Source organism: Rhipicephalus microplus, chromosome X, assembly GCF_043290135.1.
Source record: "Rhipicephalus microplus isolate Deutch F79 chromosome X, USDA_Rmic, whole genome shotgun sequence".
In the NCBI taxonomy this organism is placed as follows: Eukaryota; Metazoa; Arthropoda; class Arachnida; order Ixodida; family Ixodidae; genus Rhipicephalus; species Rhipicephalus microplus.
Window position 1 is genome coordinate 369,548,294 of NC_134710.1, and position 26,188 is coordinate 369,574,481.

The 26,188-nt window shown below is 46.8% G+C and overlaps 1 protein-coding gene across 8 annotated transcripts in view; it reads left to right on the forward strand.

Moving 5' to 3' along the window:
- LOC119161096 (death domain-associated protein 6-like) overlaps positions 1-26,188 on the forward strand; it is a 180,777-nt gene that overhangs the window by 35,384 nt on the left and 119,205 nt on the right. For 7 of the 8 annotated variants that reach the window (XM_075879958.1, XM_075879957.1, XM_075879960.1 and 4 more), the window contains 3 exons: positions 4,463-4,546; positions 25,232-25,460; positions 25,523-25,830. In XM_075879958.1, coding sequence (XP_075736073.1) covers positions 4,463-4,546; positions 25,232-25,460; positions 25,523-25,830 — 621 coding nt within the window. Of the gene's footprint in view, positions 1-3,634; positions 4,316-4,462; positions 4,547-25,231; positions 25,461-25,522; positions 25,831-26,188 lie in introns of those variants that run through there. The other variant, XM_075879964.1, reaches the window with a different exon arrangement.

A 26,188-nucleotide genomic window follows, 5' to 3' on the forward strand; every position in this document is an offset into this window, starting at 1 on the left:
GTTTTCTGCTCGTGAACTAGGTTGGCGTTTTGCGAATGTTGTGATTGCCAGCTACCACGTTTGTTGCCATAGCAACGACTCATAAATCATTTTTCTGGCTTGATGTTGCGTCGTCCTGGCGATAGATATTTGTCGCTGGGCCAACGTGCACGGGCCGTTAATTCTTTATCTGGTCGAACACTCCTTGCAAGCGAGCCAAGAAGTTGAGCCCTAAGCCTAACCCCAACGTCAAGAAAAATTAAGTGGAGGCGGGGGTGGTATAGCGGTTCGAAAATTTCTTGGCCTTGTTCTAATCCACGCTGAACGCCGCTTACGCCACTTTTGCCGCAGTACACTGGTGTCCTGCGGAAAAGTGTCTTGTGATTTGGAAGGGGCTGTTAGTTTTAGTCGCGGAACACAGCACATTTTTTAAAATTACTCGTAACTACTAGTGTGATCACTGGCGTCTAAAAGAGTTGCTGGCAATCATTTGGAGCAGCGAATGACACTTCTGCTGCCCCCCCCCCCCCCAAAAGAAAACCTTGTGCACCAGTTTTTTTTTTCACCATCTCTACTCCTCGGTTTTACGAATCTCTTTAAATTTCTTTAAATTAAATGTCGCCAGCTTGGCAGAGCTACATTTGAATTTGCAAAGCCTGTCAAAGGATTCCACATGCACGGCAAATGCAAACGAGGACTTGTTGTTTGCTCAATAGGGTAATTCAGAATACTACTTTTATTGAATTGCAGGGCTCATGTTTACTATGCACGATTTAGGTGGGTTCAATGTTTTGCACATATATTGTTTTAAATGTAAGTCTTTTTTTTTTTCATACTGGTCTTTCATAAGAAAGTTTGCTCCAGAAATTACTCAATTCTATTTTAGCTCTTTGCATCCCTGCACCAAATAAATGCGAACCAAATATGCTGCACTTAGAAGGATGAAAATCCAAGTCAGCGATGTGTGAAGAGACTCTTGCATATCTCGCACAGCTGACACCATTCTGCAGTTTTAAGTCAGCCCAGCTGATTATACAATGCCAGGTTTTTCTCCGTTTCGCATCTCGCTTCTCGAATGGAATCCAGAAAAGTTGCTTGCCACCAGTTTCACATGCACTGCACCCAAACGCGCAGCAAAGGGGTATTGCGAATACAGAACGACTGAAACTATACTGTAACGGTGCAAAAAGGGGCAGCGAAACCTGCTGCACATGTACGCAGCTCACTGTGTTGGGCACCACTTTGGAGGTGGAGCCCTAGACAAACAAAAGACAAGCAAGAGAAAATGCATGCAAGGGGTGCATGAAGGCATTCGGTCAATGGGAGCAGCGAGCGTCAAGGGAAAGTGCCCAAGAAGGGGACAGGAGCGATTAACAGTAGATGTCGTTATTGTTATTTTATACCGGGGTTTTAATTCCTGTGAATATCACCCCCTATTACTTGCCCTTACTTGTGCCCTCCTTTATTTGAAGGAACATATGGCCATTTACTGCAGACAAATTCCAAGTTCGTGTGTCAAGCAACGGCGACAGTTACCATTTCGAAGCTGGTATCACAACAAGCTAAAATGAGGGTAAGCGAGAAGCAAGGGTAGGCGATGCACACTTGAAGGAACAGCGAAACCCTCCCCTGGTTACTCCAAATTACAGTAGACTCTTAATAATTGGAACCTGAAGGGACCAAGAAAGTGGGTTTAATTTAACAGGAGTTCCGTTTACTGAGAAATGAAGTGGGTTGCAGCATTCAAGTATGAAACCAATAATGTGAGAGGAAGTTTTTCCATTTAAGCAGCAATTCCGTTTAACAGATTTTCGTTTACTGAGAGTCTACTGTATGTCACAATTGGTGCCACTGTATAATCTGAGTGAGCTTGGCTTGTGCTCCAACAATGGGGCTCGTACTGAGCGCTTTAGTACAACTGGTCCTAGAATGTCAGCGTAGACTACTCGTGTCTCAACTCGGTGAAAGAAATAAGGTCCAGGTCTACACACACACCTTATGCAAATGTGTTCCCTCAAAATTTATTTTCCCAATGTGTCATTCGAGTATCACAGTCAAGGACAACACACTTTCTATAAAATCAACTCTGAAATCTGAAGCACTTCTGTTGAACAGAAACGAAGTAATGCTAGCCAGTACACACGATGGGCAATACTTTTATGTGTCAGCACAAAAAGTGCTACCATCTTCATTGCATGTTTTAGTCCAAATGATGAAGACCCGCTGCGGTGGTCTAGTGGCTAAGGTACTCGGCTGCTGACCCGCAGGTTGCGGTATCGAGTCCCGGCTGCGGCGGCTGCATTTCCGATGGAGGCGGAAATGTTGTAGGCCTGTGTGCTCAGATTTGGGCGCACGTTTAAGAAGCCCAGGTGGTATAAATTTCCGGAGCCCTCCACTACAGTGTCTCTCATAACCATATGGCGGTTTTGGGACGTTAAACCCAACATATCAATCAATAAGTCCAAATGATGAAGCTGCAGGCTTGGTTACGAGTTGCTGTTACAAAGTAACTTCGCCATGGGATGTGGCTTATATAGTGTTAAATACTCAGTGCTATTTCTCCTGACCAGGTGACGATGTGAATGCATAATTTTAATTTTATGTGATTAAAAATAATGCATACGTATAAAAAGGCAATGGCCACCATTGTAAGATGTGTGTCCCCCCCTCCCCCCTTGTGGTCGTAATGGATTTGTGCCTAATAAGCGTGCGAGCGTTGAAGCCAGCTTATAAAATACAGTGACCCCACCTTTTTTGAGGACCCTGGCGAGCTGCTCGCTAGTTCTCGGCACATACGGAATGACGACTCGTTGGGCTGGTCTCTTCAGTTCCATTGTAGCCAGTGGTGTGGCAAGTGAGGGCAAGGGGTCGTATGTGTCGTTCGCAGGATTGTCTTCGTGGTGGGGTGGTTGACCTCTCGTCATGCGGTGTACCACATGGCGGATGAAAGCTGCCGTGTATCCGTTCTCCTAAGTTTGGTTATGACCCTCTCTTTTTCTCTCTTTCTTTACCCTTCTGACTTGCAGATGGCTCTTGCTCACGAAAGTAGTGCTGACACCACTGAAGCTTTGTGGGCAGGGTGGGGCACTTGAGGAAAAGTTCAATTACCTTCAGGTGTGCGTTGGCCTTTTGTACACCGAAAAGGTCACGCGCTCTCCATGCCGTCATACTAATACATCAAGGAATTGTAGCACTTCATCTTGTTCTGTTTCCACTGTGAACTGGATTGCTTGATCGACTGAATTTAGATGTTTGAGGAAGCTGTCTACCACTGTCCTCTTTATGATGCAAAAGCAGTCGTCCACTTACTTCACAAATACTTGCGGCCTGTCAATAAAGGATCGTAGTGCTGTCTCTTTCAAGTGCTTCATTGTGGGGTTCGCATCTGTAGCGGATACGGCTGCTCCCATTGCGATCCTGCTCTCCTGTCTGTAGAAATGCTTGTTGACATTGAAGTATGTTCTTTTGAGGCAGTACTCTATTAGGCGGCACAGTTCATCGATGCTCAGGCAGGTTCTTTCACTGAAGAGTTCGTCATTCAAAGCTGCCCGTGCACTAGACACCGTTAGTACTACGGGCACACTGGTAAACAGTAGGGGGGGGGGGGGTGCTTTCACCCCTGTAAAGTTGGTTGTGCCTCTTGGCGCACGTGTCTCTCGTAGAAGTCGCATTCCGAGGTCAGAACTATCGAGCGGTAGGTGGCGTTGTGCTCGCAAGCGTTTATCACCACCATCATCATCAAGGTTAGATCTGTAGCGCCGGCGGTGACGCCTGGCGGCACATAAGAGAAGAACGGCTCTCTCGCTCGTGGCGTTTGGCATGAACTGCTGTCTCTCGCGGCGGGTCCCTGGTGCACGGCACTGCGGGTCATCTGCTGGGGGCCCTCGTTGCGAGTCAGGCGTTGGCGCTGCTGCCTTGTGTTTGTTGTTGAGTGTTGTGGAATACTGTGTCAGGTTGTTTAGCGTGTTGATGGCAATTGATGTGTATATAGTTTGGCTGATGATATCGTCAGTCTAAAAGCAGTTAAATAAATGTGTGTTGTTTGGTTCATTCTGACCTATCAACTGTGTTTGTTCACTCCAAGAGCGCCGCACTCTCTCCACTTTCAGACCCCACAACAGGGACACTAGATCCAACGATACGATGCACTCATCACTGCTTATGGTCACATCCTTCATGCACTTTACAAAGTGGCTGGCGTTGTGTATGTGGGTTGGTGTTTTGCCCACGAACGGCGTCAGAATCTGGTGGAGATACTGGGACAGTGCACGGGGTGGAGAAGATCTCAAATCCAGGATCGGAATTCAAAATCCATGATCGGGATTTTGGGATTACCGTACGCAAAGCTACATATTACTGTTAAAAAGTCACAAACAATACTTTTGCTGTCAAATGTTCTTTAAGGTTGAAAAATGTCTGGATCATCTCAAAGTGTTGTTTAATATGCTTGTCTTTTTCTCTTTGTCTCTTTTTAAAAAATTAGGGAGAAACTTTCAACAGAGATGAGTACGAGATTCCACCTCGCTTGATGCAGATGTCTGATCAATCAAGCAAGTCTGTTCAACAGGTAAGCAAAAACAAACGTCTGCTTTTTGTTTTCTTTTTTAACTTAATTGCTTGTGTTTCTGTCAGATTATGACCTAAATGGTGCTTCACCGAGGTGGGGTATTGCAAAGAAATTAGTGCATCGCATAGGTCACACAGTGGTGGCAACTTCGGGGGTGGAACAGCTGCGCCATTGTGTGCCAAACTTGTTTACCTGTTGTAATGAAAATTAAGGACTATCGTCATGCTTGTTGTGATTGCTGTGTGAAAAGAAACGGTCGCAGGACACTGTTGTGAACGACACAACATTCTTGAAAAAACTAGAAAAAGAAAGCTACACACAAATGTACACGAACACAGAGACAAACCTACAATATGTGAACAAGTAATGCGAGTTCAGTAAAGATCGCTCGAAGGCTTCGCGGTGCGATGGTTGACATGGTGGACACTGAAATGCAGAGACGGGATGCGGGCGAAAAGGTGATGTGGATCGGCTTGCATATCATAGTGCGACGCTGTAGTGGCAGTGGCACTCTATAGGTGTGGGTGCGACTGCAAAGCAGTCAACACGCATCGGAGACACGATGCTCTGTGCAGGCAATGGCCAGCCTGCTCAACAAACAGATTGTGTTGAGAAGCTATGCTTGGCACAGCTGTGATCCTTAGCCAGGCCACGCCTGTATCTGTGCTGAACAGCTGGCCGTAGAAACGCCTCGTCGTGGTCCGCAAGGCTCTCGGAAAGGAACAGAACAGCGGGCCAAGCCGTGCCTCGAGATTCAGTATGCGTGCCATCGATGTCGCCTCGGGTGGTGGTTTAGCAGCAGCAGCATGGACGGCTGCGTTCTTTGGTGGGAGACTGGATTGCCAGCGTTCGGTGCTTCTGCTAGCTGCCTTGTGCCTGTCGCTGCTTCGGCCCATCCTCAGCCAGCAAATACCTCTATGGGCTACCACAAGTGAGCTGGATCAAAAACTCATGAGCCCATCACTGCACCTTCGTTGTCTACACAGTGTGCTTCTATGCATCGCACCTGTGCTATCCCGATTCCGACCGCCCCTGTCGCACCAAACTCAATTATCAGAGCTGTACTGTGCCTGTGCATACGAATTTAGCTGCGAGGTACAATAGCCATCCAGCCCTGTGCTGAAACATTGTGTTTTTGGCTTAATTGAATGGGTTATAGCTTCAGTTTAATCAAGGTTGGGATCTTTCAAGCAACAGCTGTGAACTTTGATTCTAAGAGTGAGGTCGCGATCGCTGGTGTGCGGCACTCTCAACGCAAGGAGACTGTGTGAAAGAGTATCTCTTCATGGCGCAGTCGTAATCTCTTACACGAGAATTTTGTGGAGATACGCCATAATAATATAATTTGTTGCTATCACATTGATTGCTTAGCTCTAGTGGTAATACTTTGGCTTTTCCTTTATTATAACTGCATGGCAGCACTCGGAAAAGAAAAAAAAATGAGTGTAATAGCGCTTAAAATACAGCGGGGGGGGGGGGGGGGGTTCCGGTTCCCAGAACAACCCAGCAAAGACACGTGCTCTGGACTGCTTATCGAACGCACACATGTATTCTCATTCATTTTGCTGCTGGGCTCCACTGTACAGCATTTATCGATTCCGCGGCTGATGTTCGTGCATTCAGGTTAAAAAAATATGGGTGGCTGTTCATAGCTACAAAAGTTAGTTTCCACGCAAGAGAAAAGGCAGTGAATTGAATAGCACCATATTGTGGTGTTTTCGTTGTGAAGTTGTCGGCTAACTCATTTGGATTTGATCTCAAGTAACTTTATATAAAGTTGGTGTAAAAAAATACGGTTGCTTCAGAGAAAGTAACCCTTTTGGCCTACTCTCTTTGCAATCAGAGCACAGCAAGTAGAATCGTATTCAAGTCACCCACTGATGGCTGCTGGGCCAGTGTGTGCACCAGCAATCGTGCCCACTCCTTTACAAGTGAACTTCACAGTTGGTGCTTGAGGGACACCTCCACACCCCCCACACCTTCCAACTCACGCGATTTTTCATGCTTATTCATGGTGGGCGGGGTGTTTCCTTTCTACTTGGGTGGCAAGCCCTTCCAATTGCGGTGATGTTATCACATGCACCCTTAGAGCGACGTATTTGGGCCAGCCTATTTGATCTTTGCTTCTGCCACGTCTGTCCCCCTTGCTCGTGTGCTTTCATCCGCCGGTAGAACATACGATGGGCGGGTTGATGTTATCAATTCAAACTTCGTACAACACACGATGGCAAAAACTTGTCAAAATGCGCCCGTATAATTGCTATTGCAATACAATTTAGCTTCGTGGTCGAGAAATGACGATTCGGACAAATGTTGCTTCACAAGTGCTAGTAAAGACCGCTACATCTGACCTGAAAGTTCTGATTGCTCTAAACTTGCTTGAAAAGGCCTATTCATCTGCTCTAATACCCCTGTCACATGGTCACCACTGACTTCTGTTAAACTCCGTCAACGTAAAGCTCTGCTAGCTAGATCGATGGAGATAGAGTTGTATCGTGTCACACGGCAACGACAAGGTTGCAATAGTTGCCACGAGGGGGCTCAGCCAGTGCTGTTTTAGTTTAGCAGAAGTATCTCAATTTCATTTCTAGTTGCTTTTTTGTGAATTTTTGTTTTGCGGTTTTTACAAAAAGACAATATTATGTATGTTTATATTAAGTATATTTGAAGCAAACAAAGCATTAAAAATTATTTCAAATAGAAAGGGGTTTGCTAAATGTAGAGATGCTGGCAGCGACGCTGGCTACCTTGTGCCTAACGCTATATTTGTTTACAATTGCGCCGTGCTCGACGATTAGTTGTTTTTGTAGCCCGTGTACGAAATTTCTTGTTTCTTTCATTCGTGACTGTTCTCCAAGTTACCCTTGAAATAGGTGACTGCTCTCCAAGTTACCCTTGAAAAATGTCGGGTCCTATTACCCACTTCTGTAACCGTTGAAGCAGGGGATGATGATGCAGCCCTGTCAGTCATTCCTCTCTCGGGCAACGCAAACACAGCGACGACAACCGCACACATGGACAATACATAGGGGCGCCCAGCCTGACTCGCGAGGCGCGGTGTGGAGGGCATCGGTATGGAGAGTAGCTGCACTCTGGCGGGCGTATATATATGTAAAGAAGCACACGCTATGAATGAGTACTACAAGAAAAGAACTCTTAATATTGCCAAAATGTATCAATGTTGTCACTGTGGCAATTTAGTGGTCAAAATTTGTTTCTTACTTGTTCGTTTTTCTCGGATTGGACTGTTCTGGCGACCCGCGGGAGAGCCAGAACGGCGGGGCGACCCGCGGGGGAGCCCGAGGGTCGCCAGACGCTTTCAGGACAATTTAGTCGTGGAAGCTCTCCGAGAGTCTTTGGGCAGGTTTCGGGCTAGCAGATGCCGAAAAGGTATGATGCACGCTCAGTGCCATCTTTGTGAGGACGCGATGAATTGGATTGTGGGCGCTTGAGGACTGCGCCTTCGCTCGTCATAACGTGTGGCGTTATCTTCTAAAGCCTGTTCCGCCTTGGGATATGAGGCGATTACGAGTGGCGGCGAGTGTTTGAAGCTACTGTTTATCGCTTTTGTTACGTTGCCCATGAAACTTCCTCTTGTGGACAACGCGGCGAACTGTTGCCTGCTGACTGAATCGTGCACATGCCTCAAAAGTTCTGTACTACACGTATACACGCACGCATGGAGATACCGTTGGAGTTATTTTTTTTTTTTCGTAGTAGTCGTTTGTGGAGCCGTGCGTGCTTTCTGTGCACTTAGCGAAGACGATTATGGTCGAACTAGCTCGCTTCGTCGTATCTTTGCGTACGTGACCCTCTTAGAATTTCTGTCCTGGCTACTCGATTGATCTTCGATGGTAATAGAAGGCCCTAGATCTCGACTCTTAATGATGCTCGCTGGTCGCTAATGGTGTGCGAACAAACTTCGATCTGTAGGCCAGCATATGTGGTATGACATTATTTGATACCATGCGAGGAAAAAAAAAAACGAAGAATTAAAATATGTATACATTCTTTCGTTGCCCATTTCATTGTTGGCTTTGTCTTTTTTCACCTCTTCGTAATGCCGCGCAGTATGTACTATGACCTAGTAGGTCAAATCAAAGCTGATATACATGAAATTTAAGTGCCACTTAGGACGGGAAAACAGGCCAAGGCAAGTTCTAAAATGGGTCGAAAACGTGTCATGCAAATCCTATCGTGCGGCGCGCCCGCCGCACGGAGAACACAGGGCACGGCGCTGAGTAGACAGAGTGAGGAAGAAGGCTGTATGCCCACCCTATCACCGTATACACGCAGATTGCAGATCCTCATCGCCAAAATGTAGTACCGTGCGGCGCATCTACCGCACGATACTATGCAAATGTTTATTTTATATACAACGTGCATTCGTGGTACCGATACCTGCGCATGTCTAAACTTCAAACAAAAACTTAAATTGGTCAACGTGTGTTTGCACCTATAATACGCGATAGCTGAGCAGGTATATATCCTCAAACTCTTTTGGGGACACGATCACTTTCGTGTGATTTCGTGTCGTGTTGTGCAGTGACTGTTACATGTACTAAAGAGACAAGAGCTTGTTAAGCTGTCAGCATCGCGGCAGCTCACATTGCATCGTTCTCGAGGCGGCGCGTGCGCCAGCTGGCTGTTTCCTTCGTGGACGCAGTGAGTGATCATGTGAGCGTACAAAGTCGTCCCCCAAATGCGTACGCTCGAGGATATTATTTCAGCTTTTTGGCGAGCTTAGCTACATATTTCCAAGCGGACAATTCAGAAAAAAATCGGCATGCACGCGGCGCATTGTTTCTTTTGCTGCCACGACGGTAGAGTTCGTTTACGTTGACGCTGGCTGTTCCAGCGTTCGATTTTGCGATCTTCAGGCAGGTTCAGGTTGTTTCGGGTTACCCACACACGTGACCACGACGCTGTTTCCTGTCCAGATCGGAACTAGGAACTAGCTGACTGACCCTCTGGCTAGCTCTGGCTGCCAGAGAGCTGCCAGAGGCCTGAAAATCGAAGAGCTTCATTGGCGTCATTCAAGTAACGATGCACCAACTGGCCCAACATAGCGTTTTGTTAAACTATACAGCAGGTTCAATTCATTCTATGTGCAGTGTAGCTTGCTCTTTCTCGGTCACTAGTCCAAAGAACCGGCAATAACAAGTCGCGTCCACATACGTGGACATTGAGCCTAGAGGGGTTAAAAGGGCCATGCAATATTTCAACTGTGTTCCGTACCACTGTAATGTGTGTAGTCTTGAATAATGAGATAAATGCGAACATAATTATAAAATTGATGGCGGGAATTGAAATTATGTCTTGCAAATTCACAACTCTGAACAGATTACAAGAAAGAATATTCCCTTTGCGTTTCACTTTGCCAGGGTCATCATTGGTTGCTTTCAATATCACCACCTGCCTTTGAAGTATGAGGCCAACTGAAAAAACGATTTTCTGAAAATGTAGTTTTTTGTTTTGATTATGTTAAATGTGCAATATATTGCCCGTAATTTCGCTGTATAAATCTTCAGTCTATGCCGTCTCTTTCAAAATACAAAGAAAAATGCTGGACCATCCACCCCCTTTGAAGCAGAAACTGAAAGTTTCAGTTTTTGTGTGAGCCATAAAATTTGCTTGATATATAGTGATTTGTAGGTTATTTAGCTATCATATAAAGTGATGTCATAATCCCCTAAAAGCATCAGTACATCATTTTCAATGATAAAACTTTTATGATTGAAAATGATTTAACAGAATTTTAGCTTACCTGATCATCTTGTGTAAGCGCTAGACCTGTTTCAAATCTTTTTTTTTTTGATTTTCACGAAAATTGTATTCTGCACCCTAGCAGTCGTAACTGTTTTGCTTATCAACATTTTTCATAAAAACTTCGCACCCTTCCTTATCACTCTAGCAGGCGTTTCAATGAACCGCAATAAGCAAAATCGTGCCAGAAGATTTAGTATGTTTGCCTGTTATACGATGGTGCCCCTAGTGCGAGTGCATACTTTTTTGGTTATATAAATACTGTTTTTATTATTCATTAGATCTCATTCGTTTTGGCTTATTGTGCAAACCAATACATTGTTCATGTCCCTACAAAAATATCAATTTTTTTCAGTGGGTGAAACGAGTTGGAAGTGTTCGTGCAAGCCACACTTTCAATGAAAGTTTTAATTATGAAAAATTAACGAAATGTACCGCATGCTTTATAATGCTCACATGTGCCAAAAAAGATGTTATGTTGCAGATAAATAATCTCTAATGATTATTGCTTAAAAAAAAAAAGTTTTCGTCACCTGGCCTCATGCCTTAAGAGATACACTGTCTTGTCTCATAGTGGCAATTACACAGCGAACTTAAGGTTGTGTTGAAATGGTTTTCAAGATATGATACTGTTACGTGAGTAACGAGTCAATGTATTGCAAATATATTCAAAAAATATATTTTCAAGAGCGGTTGCAGCGCTGACCAGTCTGCCTCCGAGCTCGAGCAGCAAGTGATCTTTATCCTATTCGTCGGGCACACACACGCATTGACAATATGCATTGCGGCAGCCTACATGTAGCAGAACTCCCGTTGGCAAAGGCGCCGTCTCGGCGCATCTAGGCGTCAACATCATTGGGTGAGTGGTACTGCTTGAGGCGTGTGACGTGTACAGTGCCGCTGGCCCAAGGGGTGAATGAAGACGACGAGGCAGCAGGACTGATTTCATAAGTGATGGGAGTCACTGTACGAAGCACTCTGTACGACCTGGCCCTCTGTACGGAGCGAGAAGTTTGTCGGACAGGCCAACTTGCCTGGTCGCAGACCACAGTAAAATCAACGAACCGGGCAAAAAGTGCACATCGTGGTGCCGTTGATCATACCGACACTGTTGGTTTTCTTGGGAGGTCCGAAGGCAAGCACGAGCGGCTTCGCGTGCGTGGGCGGCCCGGCTGATTGCGTCCAGGGCATATTCTGTGGTCGGAGCTGCTGGCAACAGAATGACTGTATCGAAGGGCAATGTGGGTTCACGGCCGAACAACAGGAAAAATGGGGAGCAACCAGCTGTATCATGGCGCAATGAATTGCACGCATATGTCACATATGATAAAGCGAGTTCCCAGTCAGAGTGGTCTGAGGACACGTACTTTGAAAGCATGTCGATTAGGGTTCGGTTCAGATGCTCTGTGAGGCCATTTGTTTGCAGATGGTACGACGTAGTGAGCTTGTGGCGTGTTGTACATGAGCGTACGATGTCGGCTATGACTCTCGATAGAAATATGCGGCCTCGGTTCGTGAGCAGCTGGCATGGAGCACCATGTTGCAAGATCACGTCGTGTAGAAGAAAATGAGCGACATCTGTGGCACAACTTGTTTGAAGATCGCTTGTGATGGCGTAGCGTGCGGCGTAGTCAGTGGCCACAGCTATTCACCTATTGCTAGCAGAAGACAGGTGAAAAGGGCCAAGTAAGTGCAAGCCGACGCGAAAGAAAGGTTCAGAAGGAATTTCGAGTGGTTGAAGGCGCCCAGCCGGAAGCGTCGACGGTGTTTTACGGCGCTGATGTTCCTCACATGCCGCGACGCATCTTCTCACGGAGCGTGCGAGACCTGGCCAATAGAAGCGACAGCGAATCCTGTCATATGTGCGGGACACGCCGAGGTGATCGGCAGTAGGAACGTTGTGAAGTTCGCAGAGTACAGCAGAGCGGAGGTGTTTGGGTATAGCAAGCAGCAGAGATGGGCCGTCTGGATGGAAGTTATGCCGGTATCATGTACCATTCTGGATTACGAACACACGATGGGATTGTTTCGATGAAGATGAGTCAAGGCGCTCGATGATAGTCCATATGGCTGCATCACGGCGTTGCTCGTCGGTGAAATGGAGCAGCACATGCAAGCGTCGTTGTCAGGCACGCCGGCTGGTTCGTCAACTGGATAGCGAGAAAGGCAGTTGGCGTCCTGATGCAGGCGTCCAGACTGGTATGTCACAAAGGTATATTCTTGCACTCGCAGAGCCCAGCGACCAAGTCGACTTGTGGGATCTCTCAAGGATGAAAGCCAGCAGAGCACGTGGTGGTGCGCGACGATGGAGGAGTTTATACCATATAAAAATGGATTGAACTTTGAGACCGCCCAGACAAGAGCAAGGCATTCTCGCTCCGTGATCGAACAGTTGCGCTCTGCAGGTGTAAGGAGGTGGCTAGCATAGGCTATAACGCGGTCGTGTCCCTGTTGGCGTTGGGCGAGATAGGCTCTGATACCGTGACCACTGGCATCCGTTCGGACCTCAGTTTGGGCGGATGGGCCAAAGTGGGCCAGGATAGAGGGCATTGTCAAAAGTGTGATGATGTGAGAGAATACTGCAGCTTGAGTGGACCCTCACGAAAATGGGACGCCTTTCTTCAGAAGATCGGTAAGTGGTTGGGCGATTGCTTCAAAGCCTTCACGAACCGCCTGAAGTAGGAACAGAGTCCCACAAAGCTCCAGGCATCTTTGGCGGATCAGGGTACTGGGAAATTCGTGACAGCACCAATTTTCTCAAGGTCCAGATGCACACCAGAAGCATCGAAAAGGTGGACCAACGCTGTAATCTGTCGGCGGCTGAAGTGACACTTCGAGGGGTTCAACTGGAGGCCAGCATTGCGGAAAACCTCGAGAATGGCCGACAGACGCTCAAGGTGGGTCTCAAATGTAGGTGAAAATACGAGGACGTCGTCTAGGTAACACAGGCATGTTGACCATTTGAACTCGTGTAGTAGAGAATCCATCATACGTTCGAACGTGGCTGGCGTGTTGCATAGACCGAAGGGCATAACCTTGAATTGGTACAGGCCATTTGGAGTGACAAAGGCGGTCTTTTCTTGGTCTTTCTCGTCTACGACAATCTGTCAATAACCACAGCGAAGGTCGGTGGATGAAAAGTAGCGTGCGCCATGGAAACAATCGAGAGCGTCATCAATATGGGGCAAAGGATACACGTCTTTTTTTGTGATATGATTTAGATGGCGGTAATCCATGCAAAAACGCCATGTGTTGTCCATCTTTTTAACCAGGACGACGGATGACACCCATGGTCTTGATGAGGGCTCAATAATGCCTTTAGTTAACATCTTGTTCACTTGGGCTTGAATAATCTGCCGCTGCGACGTGGACACGCGATAGGGTCGACGGTGAATGGGAGCAGCATCACCTGTGTTGATGCGGTGCTGGACAAGAGAAGTTTGGCTGAGTGGTCGATCATCAAGGTCGAAGATGTCGCGGTAGGAAGCTAAAAGGCGGATGAGGGCGTCTGATTGCGCTGGGGGGAGGTCAGGAGCGATCAGGACGTATTGACATGTAGAGGAGTGTGGCATTTGGTGGGTGACAAGGAAGATTAGTGCATACGTCGGCTGCGAAAGTGGTGAGGTGGTCATTGGCTAAGGACTGCAATGTGGTGATTAAGATGTCTTTAGGGAGGACTTGGTTCATGAAGCCAAAATTTATGACGGGTAGATGTATTCGCTTGGCGGCTATAGTTATGACGCAGTGAGGGACGGTAACGTCAGGGTCAGTAGGGCATCAGGAATCTGCGTGACGATGTAATCCCCATCCAATGCGAGTGAGGTTGTGGCGAATTCGGCAAATGTGAGGGCTTTAGGCGGTAAGCGGAGGAAATCTGTGGCGCGTAGGCCACGTTGAAGTTCAGGTTGAATATCCGGCTGAAGTGGAAGGTCTAAATAAAAAGTACCAGCGGAACAGTCTTATTAGAGCAGAATGGGTCGACAGGAAGTTCATCCCTAAGATGAGGTCATGAGGACAGTTATGGAGCACCGTGAATAGGACAGCAACAAAGTGGTCGGTGATTCTTATGAAAGCCTTACACATTCTGAGGACAGGAACAGTTCCGCCATTGGCGACACGTACAGCTTCTGTAGCAGGAGGCGTCAGTACTGTTCTTAAGCGGCGACAAAGACGAACACTGATTATGGACACGCTGGTATACAGAGACGACGTCGGAAATCGTCGAAGGGTTGTGCGCGACGAGGGCGTTGAAAGCGGTAGGTCCGATACCCTTCAGAAGGTGCCGGACACGATCACCTTCTGGCATGGTGTCGTCGATACGGCGGCAAAGTGCTAGCACATCCTCAATATAGGAAGTGTAGGACTCACCGCAATGTTGAACGCGTTCTGCCAGTTTCTTGCGAGCAACTTCTGAACGGACGGTCGGTGTCCCGAAAATACGTCTGAGCTGGTCTTTGAAAGAAGACCAATCTCGGAAGTCGCTCTCGTGATTCGGGAACCACGTCTTGGCAACCTGAGAGACGTAAAACTGGACGCGTGCTAATTTCGATGCCTCATTCAAGTTGTTGTAGACACCTACACGGTCCTAGTTGTCGAGCCAGTCTTCGACATCTTCGCCAGGCAGACCGGAGGAGATTGGAGGCTCCCGAGGGGGGTTGTTGACCGGGCTAGAGTTGGCGGCTGGTGGTTGCGCCGGCGGGTGGTTCGGTTGGGCTTGCTCTTGTGCCATGGTGCTCTGCTGGCGTAAGCGACGTCTCGAATGGAGCTCCAGGAGCTGGCTTTGGATGGAGAGAGGTCGAAGAGATCGGGAAGCACCTTCCACCACTTGAAATACAATGGTTCAGCTGATGCTTTATTCAAGCAACAGCAAGATGGCGCCGATGATGAAGAGGAACGGGGCGAAGACTGATGATGGTTATTGACAGATGAGGAAGATGACGTCCAATGAATTCTTACAATATTTTATCACAATTTCGTAAATACAATCACGAACAGTTGTTTGTTAGTTCACGCTTGTGTTGTCCCCTGTGGTTGTTATGTTTCCTGGTAGCGCATTGAAAATTTTCGCTGGATAGACAGCATTACACAACACTAGCAAATGGTTGACCAACTCAAATTTTTTTTTCCTTTTTTGAGTGAATGCCATTGCATCTTTGTTGTATCATGGGATGTCATGCATATTGAGTTGTTCCAGCAAAGTGAATGACTGCAATGACCTCTTCTCATTAATGCCGTTCAGTTTGTACCGTACATGACATGCGTGCTATGCCTTTCATCATTGCGTGCTTTGGATGCAGGTGTGCACATTCCAGTACTTGCACAACACTAGCCATTGGCTGAGTAGTGTTTGTTCTGTGCGAGTAAATATGTTGCTTGTTATAGCATGTATGTCATGTTATATCATATGTGCTAAAATATTACAGATAAGAAATGATTGCAGTAACATCTTCTCGATTATGTCATTCTTGTCATGCCTCAGATGATGAGCGACTCGTATCATGCCATTCATGTCATAATAGGCCATTCGTTGCCACATGTTGGTCCCGCATCCATTTAAAGTTTGGTATACTTAAGTAGCATTTAATGAGATCTGGTGTTTTTTCTGTGCTATTAAGAAGCCTGTGAAAGAGAACTGCGCTGAGCCCTTACTGTGATCCATCGCAGCTAACAGCCAAGGGCTTTTTCGGATCGTAAAAAACGGAGTGCTGGGCTTGTTGTGAGCAAGTTCTTTGTTTCTTGAAACACGAGCACACATTTGTCTGTCCAATTCCAACGGTTTCCTTTCTTCAGAAGTTCTTACAGCAGCGCTGCTCTGGTTGCCAACTGTTACCAGAGCAGTTAGAATGTTACAATTCCAAGCAAAGGCTTAACTCTCTTGCATTTGTGGGCTCTGTTGCATCTTTTATCGCACTTACTTTTGATTCCAGTGGCCTGATTTCCTCTGCTATGTTATCATTGCAAGGAAATACTTAACTCTGTTGCATTTGTGTGCTCTGCATCTTTTATCGCCCTTACTTTTGATCCTAGTGGCCTGATTTCCTCTGCTGAAATTCCGGGGCCAAGGTAGCGAACTTCTCTGCAAAAGAGCTTGCAATTTTCCATGTGCAGTGTCATGTTGTGATCGCGTAATCGGGTCAGCACTTCTTCCAGCTTCAGACAACAGTCATTAATACTTGACCCTCCTATGATGACATTATCGATGTAACACCAGACTTGAGTGACGCCCTTGGACATCCTGTCAATAGCAACTGGAATATGACAGGAGCACTTGCTATGCCAAACGGGAGCCGTTGGTATTGTAAAGGCCTTGGTGTGTCATTATCATCATCATCATCAGCCTAATTACATCCACTGCAGGACAAAGGCCTCTCCCATGTTCTGCCAGTTAACCCGGTCTTGTGCTTGCTACTGCCAATTTATACCCGCAAACTTCTTAATCTCATCTGCCCACCTGACCGTTTGTCTCCCCCTAACCCGCTTGCCTTCTCTGGGAATCCAGTTAGTTACCCTTAATGACCAGCGGTTATCCTGTCTACACGCTACATGCCCGGCCCATGTCCATTTCCTCTTCTTGATATCCTGATAACCTGATATCCTGATAACTATGATATCCTTAACCCCGTTTGTTCCCTAACCCACTCTGCTCTCTTCTTGTCTCTTAAGGTTACACATACCATTTTTCTTTCCATTGCTCGCTGCGTCGTCCTCAATTTAAGCTGAACCCTCTTTGTAAGTCTCCAGGTTTCTGCTCCCTAGCTAAGTACCGGCAAGATACAGCTGTTATATGACTTTCTCTTGAGGGATAGTGGCAATCTACCTGTTATCTACCTGGCCGTGCGGACAGCCCGAATTGTGAACGCTGCCAAGTGCGCAAAACGATAGCTCACTTATTTTGTGACTGTGCATTATACGTGATGCAAAGAAAAATACTAACTGCAACGTTGGCACGCATAGGACGAACATTATTAAGGGGGGACATGGGTCTTGAAACAATTTCGCTTACTTTTTAAGCAAACTTAACGAAACTTGCCAGTCTTGTTGCTTTTTTTCTGCTGATTTGAAATATGCAATTATTTTTTCCATCAGCCAATTAGTTCTCAAGATAATTAGAGGTAATCCGCCATGTTCTTCCGTAACAATAGAAAAAAAAGTATTTATCAAAAAACTATAATCTGCATATGTCAGATACTAGAAACACTGGTGATTGCAACATAGCAAGCAGTTTTTTTATTAATTGCTTGTAAGAGATTTTACAGCTAACTGAACTTGAGCACTTGAAATAGTGCCACCAGTCACCCAGAAATAAAGCAAATTTAAAATTTGCTCGAAAGAAATTTCAAAAATCGGTTTGCTACATTGCAAACACCACCCCATTGGCTTTGTCCTAAAAAAAGAATTATAGCTCTATCTACCCGCAGTGCTGAGATATTGCTTCGGCAAGCTTGCAAGAAGTCAGAAATTCAGCTTTTGAGAAAATGAGCAAAAACACAAAATGTCAAATTTAATGGGAAACACCAGGAAATATTTACATGCTTACACTAGCAAGTGCCTAGTATCCACCAGGAACATAGTCCTTTTGACCTTTGTCAACTCTGTGGCGCTTTCCCAGGGCCTGCTTCACATTTTCAGCCGACACATGCTTTCGAGCAAATGCGGTCATCCTCCGCTTGTCCTTCTCTGCCAGGCGTTTTGAGTTTTGCCGGCCAGGGGTCAGGCTGAGCTTTTTGAGGATGCCTGTTGCAGCTCTTGTATAGCCAGCATTGAACTTCATGACGGCCTCACCGACAGCAGCCTCAACAGTAAACAGTGAAGCGTGCCGCTCCTTTGGTGCAAGCGCCCAGATCATGGCGTGCAAGCTTTCATTGTTATTTTGCGTCTTGCCACGCTGGCACCGCTCCAGCAGCTTCCTATCCGATAAGCGCTCGTAGACAGGCAGCAACGCTTCACACACATGGGCGGGCAAGCTGTAGCGGTGCTTTGGCGGCGGCTGTCCTTTGGCCTCGGCTGCATTTTGCCGGCACCACGAGTCAGGGCCTGTTGGACAAAGGCTGTGGTTGGGTGCATCATCACGTGAAGTGACATGTAAGTAGGTTGCCATAACAGCCCTGTGCGTTGCATCTACATCCCCCTTGTGGGACTTCAAGGCCCACCCATAATATGATGTCAACTTGTTGACCAAATCTCCAGTGAGTCTGCCCTTGCCCCCAAGGCCATGCCCCTTGTGCTGGGAAAGCAGCTTTCGCAGGTTTGTCCCCATGCGCTTCTGGACGTGGTTGACGCAGTCCTCCTTCAGGATGTCCATGTAGCCGTACACCTTTTCTTCCTGCAAAGCGAGGTAGGCCCGACTGTCTCCGTCTGACAACACGGTTGTGTAGCGGAGGTTGTGTTTGGAGAGAGACCTTCGGAAAAGGATAAGTGCGGCCTCAACTTCCATTTCACCAGCTTTCTTGCTGGTGTTTTTTTGACATTGGTGGTTTTCCACCCACGTTTGGTACGAAGGGTCGTTCTCCTTAGGCTTCTGCTCACAGGCTGCACAGAAATTGCTCAAGACAACATAGTCCAATACAAACCCTGTAAAAAGCTCAATCACCGTTCCGACGCCGATGTGGGAAGAATGTCCGCGAGTCATCCAAGACCCATCGTAGGAAACGGCGATGTTGCCAGGTATGTTTGTACCGAGCTCGCGATAGAGCTCTCGAACGGAACTCGCGCACTCGGTCATCAGCTCCTCGGAAGCAGAGGCCACTGCAGGCGTCAGTTTTTTTTTCACATAGTTTTGCCACGTCTTCGTGTGCAGACCCCGGTGCGATATATTCATGGCAGAACAAATGTCGTTGAGCGCCGTTTGACGATTGCCGGTGCTTTGCATTGCACGCGCTGCGAGGATGTTGACGCTGAATGGGTTTATGTTTTGGTCCCCGGCCACACGCGGCGAACTCCACGCTGACGAAATGTCACCACAGTTGAATACGTAATCAAAAGCTTCACAGCCAGACCGTACTCCCGATCGCATTTGCTGATATTCACATCACCGCCGCAAGTTTTACACTTCACGCACCTCAACAAGTCATTCACACAGTCTAAGCTGATGACGACGAAGCTCACGTTGTCAGCCGAGTCGGCCGCGGCACCGTCACTGGCAGCAGCCAGGCGATCTTGTTTTCGCGTCGTTGCTGAAATTGACGCCAGCTCTTGTAGCTTGGCTTCGGCATTTCTCGCATTTTCGTGCAACTCTGCTGGCTGCAGGATTTTTGTATCAATGCGAACGCGGCCACTTCCACTCGCACTTTCACACGCTGGTGGAGCCGTTAGGCCTACACCAGCTGGCTCGGCGGCGGCGATGCTTGGCGCTGATGACCGGCCGTCCTCGACGCTCGCTGCTGGTGCTGCCCGACGCTTCGTGGTGTTAGCGATGAGGCTTTTTTTTCTTTTCTTTCCGAATCTGTGCACTGAGTGGAACTTTCCCGCTCGAGACGCCGACGCACACCGCTCCATCGTCGATCGCAGAATTCAGGAATGGCGCCGACGGGGGCCAGCAAAGCGCGCACAACGCAGCCAGAGCAGACGCCACAAGCCGACTTCAGCCAATCATGCTCTGAGAAACGGTCACGTGCACTAAACAACCAATCGTAGCATGCGTTTTTACTCTTTTTTGATGGTTGTTTTCTCCGCAACCAATGAACGCACAGAAGCGACAGTGGCGGGAATTTGAAGGCGAAAAACTGCTCTTTCAAACGATACCAAAATGGCCGCGAGTGCAGCTGTGGACATGGAGTTACGAATTTATAAAAAGCTGGTTTTTGGTGTCCGGAGCTGCGCGAATTCCGCACGCGCACGGGCTAGGAATTTAATATTACAGCTAAAATATTGATCGGAGAGATATGAAAGTCAGTACACCTGTAAAAAAATACCTGTAGTTTCTGAAAATGCTGTTTACAAAAAATTGCTTTTTTGGCGATTTTTCGGCTCCAAAGACCCGTGTCCCCCCTTAAGTGAAAACCAGATATTGTCAGCAATGAACGACCAAACAGTGTCAAAAACTGCCACAAAGACTGTTCTAGACTTTATGAAAAGCACTGGACTAGGAACTAGACTGTAGGGTACTATGCTAAGTGGCTACTGTACATACGCACCACCTCTTCTTGTCCCCATCATCACCCTTCATCCCTCTTTCCTTCCCCTTTCCCTTATCGCCCGTGTAGAGTAGCAGGCTAGAGCGGCTCAGGCCGACCTCTCTGCCTTCTAATAAATTCTCACTCTCTCTCTACCTGTTGTAATTTGAGACTGCTTGCCAAATGTGCTCCACCCCATTCTTATTCTTCTAGTTACTTCAATCTCGTGGTTCGGCTTCGCGGTTATTACTTGCCCTAAGTAGACATAGTATTTTACAACTTCAAGTGTACTGTTACCTATCTCGAAGCGCTGCTCTCTTCCGAGGTTGTTGTACATCACTTTCGTTTTCTGCAGATTAATTTTAAGACCCACCTTTCTGCTCTCCATGTCTAACTCCCTAATCATGAGTTGCAATTCGTCCCCTAGTTACTCAGCAATGTAATGTCATATGTTTGTGTGCTTACCATTAAAATATCTTTGACATCTTCATCAAGTTCCACTTGCTGATAAGCATAAGCAAGGTCAAGAATGCAAAATAGCCCCGCCGCGGTGGTCTAGTGGCTAAGGTACTCGTCTGCTGCCCCGCAGGTCGCGGTTTCAAAATTCCCGGCTGCGGCGGCTGCATTTCCGATGGAGGCGGAAGTGTTGAAGGCCCGTGTGCTCAGATTTGGGTGCACGTTAAAGAACCCCAGGTGGTCGAAATTTCCGGAGCCCTCCACTACGGCGTCTCTCATAATCATATGGTGGTTTTGGGACGTTAAACCCCACAAATCAATCAATCAAGAATGCAAAATATCTTTCAGCCTGCTAAAGTTGCTAATAAGTTTTCTGGCAGAGACAGAGGGTAATGTTCAGTCAGTGCAGGGTTCCCCGTGACCTTGTAGTCGCCACACAGTCGTACTGTTGCTCCCCCATCTTTTGGTACCACAACCAAAGGAGTTGCGCAATCGCTACTGGTCACCTTATTCAATGTCCCAGTCCGTTCTAAGGCATAAAGTTCCTCAGACACAGCTTGCTTCAGTGCAAATGGCATTGGTTGAGCCTTGCAAAATACTGGCTTGCTGTTTGGTTTCAAGAGAACTTGCACTTTCTAGCCAGTTATGAACCCGATCTGCGGTGAAAACACTGCCTCGAAATTCCTGATTAATTTATGAACAATCTGATCTTGCTCAATGGCTTCAACTTCTAGCCACATCAATTTGCTTCCTCAACTAGTTGCGACCAAGCAAACATGGGAAGTCTTGTCCACCACCGTCTACTATCAGCACAGGTAGGGTATCAGTTTGATCGCCGTGCTTGACTCGCACGTTCACTGATCCTGTAACCGGCACTAGTTCCCCTGTGTGTGTCCTTAGAGAAACAGTCACTTTCTTGATTGTCAGTTGAGGAAACTCGCGCCGAAAAATGGATTTCGGCATGACGGTGACGGAAGTCCTTGTATCTATTTGCATTTCGAAGGCTCATCCTTCAATCTTGATAGTGACATAGTAGGCAGACCTATTGATTTTTATAGTGTATATTTCTTGTTCTTCGAATGAATCCTCTGCCGGACTATAGATTGCATTTAGTGCATTTGTTCTGCCGAGGCGCTGTCTGCACATTGTTTGCAAGTTACCTTGCTCCCCGCTATTATGGCATTTTGATTTGCAATACCGGCAACTTTATGAAGTGTGTCATTTACCGCAACAGCGTTTTGTCGAGAAACTTTCCAAACTCGCAACTTCTGGCCAACAGCTTTAGCTGCACCACGAGTTCGGCCACAGTCTCTTGTTCTAACGGCACCTTTCGGTTCAATCGGCACCATTCGGCTATCACGGCCGTTTGGGGCCTGTAGTGACATTTCAACAGAGCTGTCATCTCGTCATACGTCTTGCTGGCTGACGAGTGCGGTGTTAACGGGTTATTCAGTACCTTATACACTCGAGGGCCTACAACTGTCAAAAATACAGTTAGCTTCTTGCCTCACATCGTTTGCCGAGATGTAAAGCTCAAATCTTTCCAGGTAGGACTCGTAGCTATTACTCCTTTTATCACAAATGCTAATTTTTCCCACCTTCATCATTGCAGTGACACCCACTCAGCCGTCCTTTTCACTTCAGCAGTAACGGAAGGAGCATGCGGAAAGCCGCCGTGGTCCTGCCCTCGTTGCCAGTGTAGTAGAGTTAGGCAGCCAAGCTGCCATACTCAAAGAAATGCCAGTGTCACTTGCAGAACAAGAAAAGATCAGTATTTATTGATGGGCCACGCTTTTATAGGCATGTAGTTGTTTATCTGCTATGTCAGCACAGCTGATGACACAGCGAAACGTCACGCAGTACACGTTATCACTGTTATCATATCATGATAGGTACATCACATTTCATATTTTTGTTTTATCATGGTATCGAGGGTATCATGGGCTCTATCATGGGTATCCCAGTGAAACAAATGACTGCGATGACATCTCATGCCATTCATGTGATGCCATTGGGAGTAGGGCCCACCACAGGAAACGCTGGTTCCACCACCATCAGTGTGGTGGGCAGTATCAGTGGCGTCTGCGACGAGGATACCAAGATTGGATGAAAACAGAATTTCATAATGCTGCTTGTTATGAAATTCTGTTTAAATAGGTAAGCTTTTCTTTTCTAGCTGTGCGGTTGACAACAAATTTAAGTACTGCGATGGGCAGTTTGAAGGAGTCTTATACGATAGGCCAGCAGGCCAGTGTTCGACGCTGCAATGTAGGACGTCTACAATGGAACCTGGTGTCCGCATTCACACTTGTCCGTAGGGTAAGCAGAGTACAAAGCTGAATGAAGCTTGATTGGTGAAACTTGAAAATGGTGAATAGCCGCAAGCAGCAACACGTGCATGCAGTCAACATTTCCATGAGGAAGATTTCTGCTTTGGTGTGGGGCTGCGATGTTCAGTGAGTAGCAGAGAGCGCTCACTAAAACGCTCACCCATGAGAGCTAGCTGGCTAGTGAGGCCTTTCTGCCGCAATGTGGTGCATATGTTGCTCATCTCCATATTGACCCAAATTTATGATTGATTCATTCTTGTTGAAAAAAATTGCCCGCAGCTTCCCTCGGGGGAACACTGAGGAGGATGCGGAGCATATAATTGGTTAACGGGGTGTTAAAGTGCGACTTACTTGGGTCGATGGCTAAATTGGTTAACGTGGTTGTGAAATGGGGTGTTAAATTGCGACTTACTTGGGTCGATGGCTAAATTGGTTAACGTGGTTGTAGGAGGGGGTGTTAAATGAGTGAACACGTACACATGTATGCGAAAGGGCGGCGCTGGTCGAAGGGACGTCGATCATTGTGTTTGTGGATTCGTTGGAATTCATTTCACCGCGACCTTGGACGTCGACGAACCGTACAAACCAACCGACGAGCGGCAACTGAGCGAGCGAGCGCCGACCTTGAGTATATATATATACAATGCGACGGCGCATGCACTGTCAGCTGTTGAATGTTCTCGAAGCGCGACGGTGCATGCGCGTCCACTGGAGAATCAGGAGAATTGTAGATGTCGAACGCGGTGTGTAGAGGAGGGAGGGTGCACAGATGGTGGAGGAGTGAAGCGCGCGCGGTGTGTAGAGGAGGAAGGGATGCACAGATGGTGGAAGAAGGAGGAGACGGCGCGGCGGCGCATGCGCGCGCGTCAGCTGTCGAATGTTCGAGAAGCGGTGCGGACGGCGCACTACAAGGCGCGAGTATAAGATGCTTCCGCATCTAAAATGGCATGCCTTTTGAGTTGTAGACATGATTATGCCACAGAAATTATGGGAGAACTTACCAGATTGTTGTGAATAGAAACTTTCTGTTGTGGTCTCTACACCTTGTTACAGTAAAAGCTGTAATGAGATCATAACAAGGATGCTGTGGTTGTTTGCCACCGTCCCTGCCGGTGTGTTTAACCGCTATCGCATAGAAAAAATTCAAAGAAAATAGACAATGCGAGATCATTTTCATCACATATTTAATTAAAAACTTATAGAAAACATGCATTATCCTAAACACAAGTCATACACACAAAAAGAACTCACAAAATAAAGCTACGATGAAAAAGGTCACTAGAAACTATAAAGCGTTCTCACTCAACTCGCGGCATTGTGATCGGCGTCCAAGTGGATGCGGTAGGCTTGATCTGTTGCAGGACGTGTGTTCGACACGAGCTGGCGTTGTCGATAACACTGGGACGCTTGAGGTTTGTTGACCTGGGTGACGCAGTACCTTGAGATGACCAACGACTGCTGAAGTTTGAGTGCCCAGCGGGCAAGTAATCCAGAAAGGTCCTTAAGAGGGGATAGCCAACAAAGGGCGTTGTGGTCTGTGATGCATGACCATATGGGTTAGGGCAAAGTTTGCCAATGCCCTAAATTATGGCCTGGCACCTCCACTGCTTGTTAAGAGGTTTATTGGCAGATAATGCAGGAGAACAAGAAGTGATCAGCATCGTCCGGCCAATAAACCTCTTAACAAGCAGTGGAGGTGCCAGCAGTGATCAGCATCGTCCAGCCAAGTGCAGTAACCACAAGCTCATGCTGATGACGGTGCCACTGAAGCACAAAGAACTTATGCCATTGATGGTGCCAGATTGTCTTATAGAGATGATGTGTGTCGGACAATGTTGGTTTGCTGTAAAGGTTTTTGCAGTCTTTTTTTAAAACATCTGAACCTTAGCATGTATCCTCATTGAATGAAACGAACTGAATGGAAAAGAGATGAACTATTGTATTGTGAAGTTCTTCTGAAAAAACCTTGGTGCTGAAATTTAAATGATTCTGATGTATTGGGTTATTATCTGATTGTGCAGTTCCTGGACTTGTGTATGCCTCGCGTCACTGAGCGGGATCGCCCATTGATTCTACAAAAAATTAAGGAGTTGCTGAACAGGACAAACTTGCACTACCTGGTGTCTGAGCAGTTCCGTGATACCGTCGCCTCTCTTTTGAGATCCGTGCAGGAGAATAAATCAAGATCAAATGTGTATTTGCGCATCAAGGATCTCGCGGATAAGCTGCGGATTCACCTGGAGAAAAAGAGTAAGAAAGATGATACATCCTGTGTTGTCATGAGTGAAGTCTCACAAACTCTTCTTCTACAGCTTTTACTGGAACCTCTGAAGAAGATACTTCAGGTTTTGACTCTTTAGCATCACAATCAACACTGGCGGCCTCACTGTCTTCAGCATCGTCGAGTGTTCCACCAGGCAGTTCATGGGTTGCACGAAACGAGATCCCTAGTGTGGCTGTCGTAGAAGAAAGCAGTGCGTATGAAAGCGTGGGTCGGAACCATGAAGGAAGGTGGAGCAATGGTGTTGATGTTACTGGTGAGACAAGTGGGACCTCGCAGCTCTCCAAGAAGCAGCGTTGGATTAGACATTGCATTAGGAAGTTGGAAAAGCACCTTTATGTGAGTACCATTCATTGTTGGTTTGTTTTGGTTCCAGCTATTTCTTGTTACGTGAAGCCATTTAAAAGAGTACTAACAGATTTTTGAAGTTCTGGCCTCGCACTTCTTGCACAAAAGAGGATGGTACTTGGTGAATTTGAAGGGATGAAATGCATTATAATATGACCCTTATGTTGGTTTATGAATGCGATATTAGCGTTGTCAGTATTAGTTTAATGTCATCACATGTTGCAGTATTTGCACATATCGTGTAGCTATGAAGCTACATTTCATGAATTAAGAAAGTATGCTCGTTAGTTCAAAATGTTTTGTCAAGAGTGTAACAGTATATCTTACAGATACATGTCTTTATTACCAT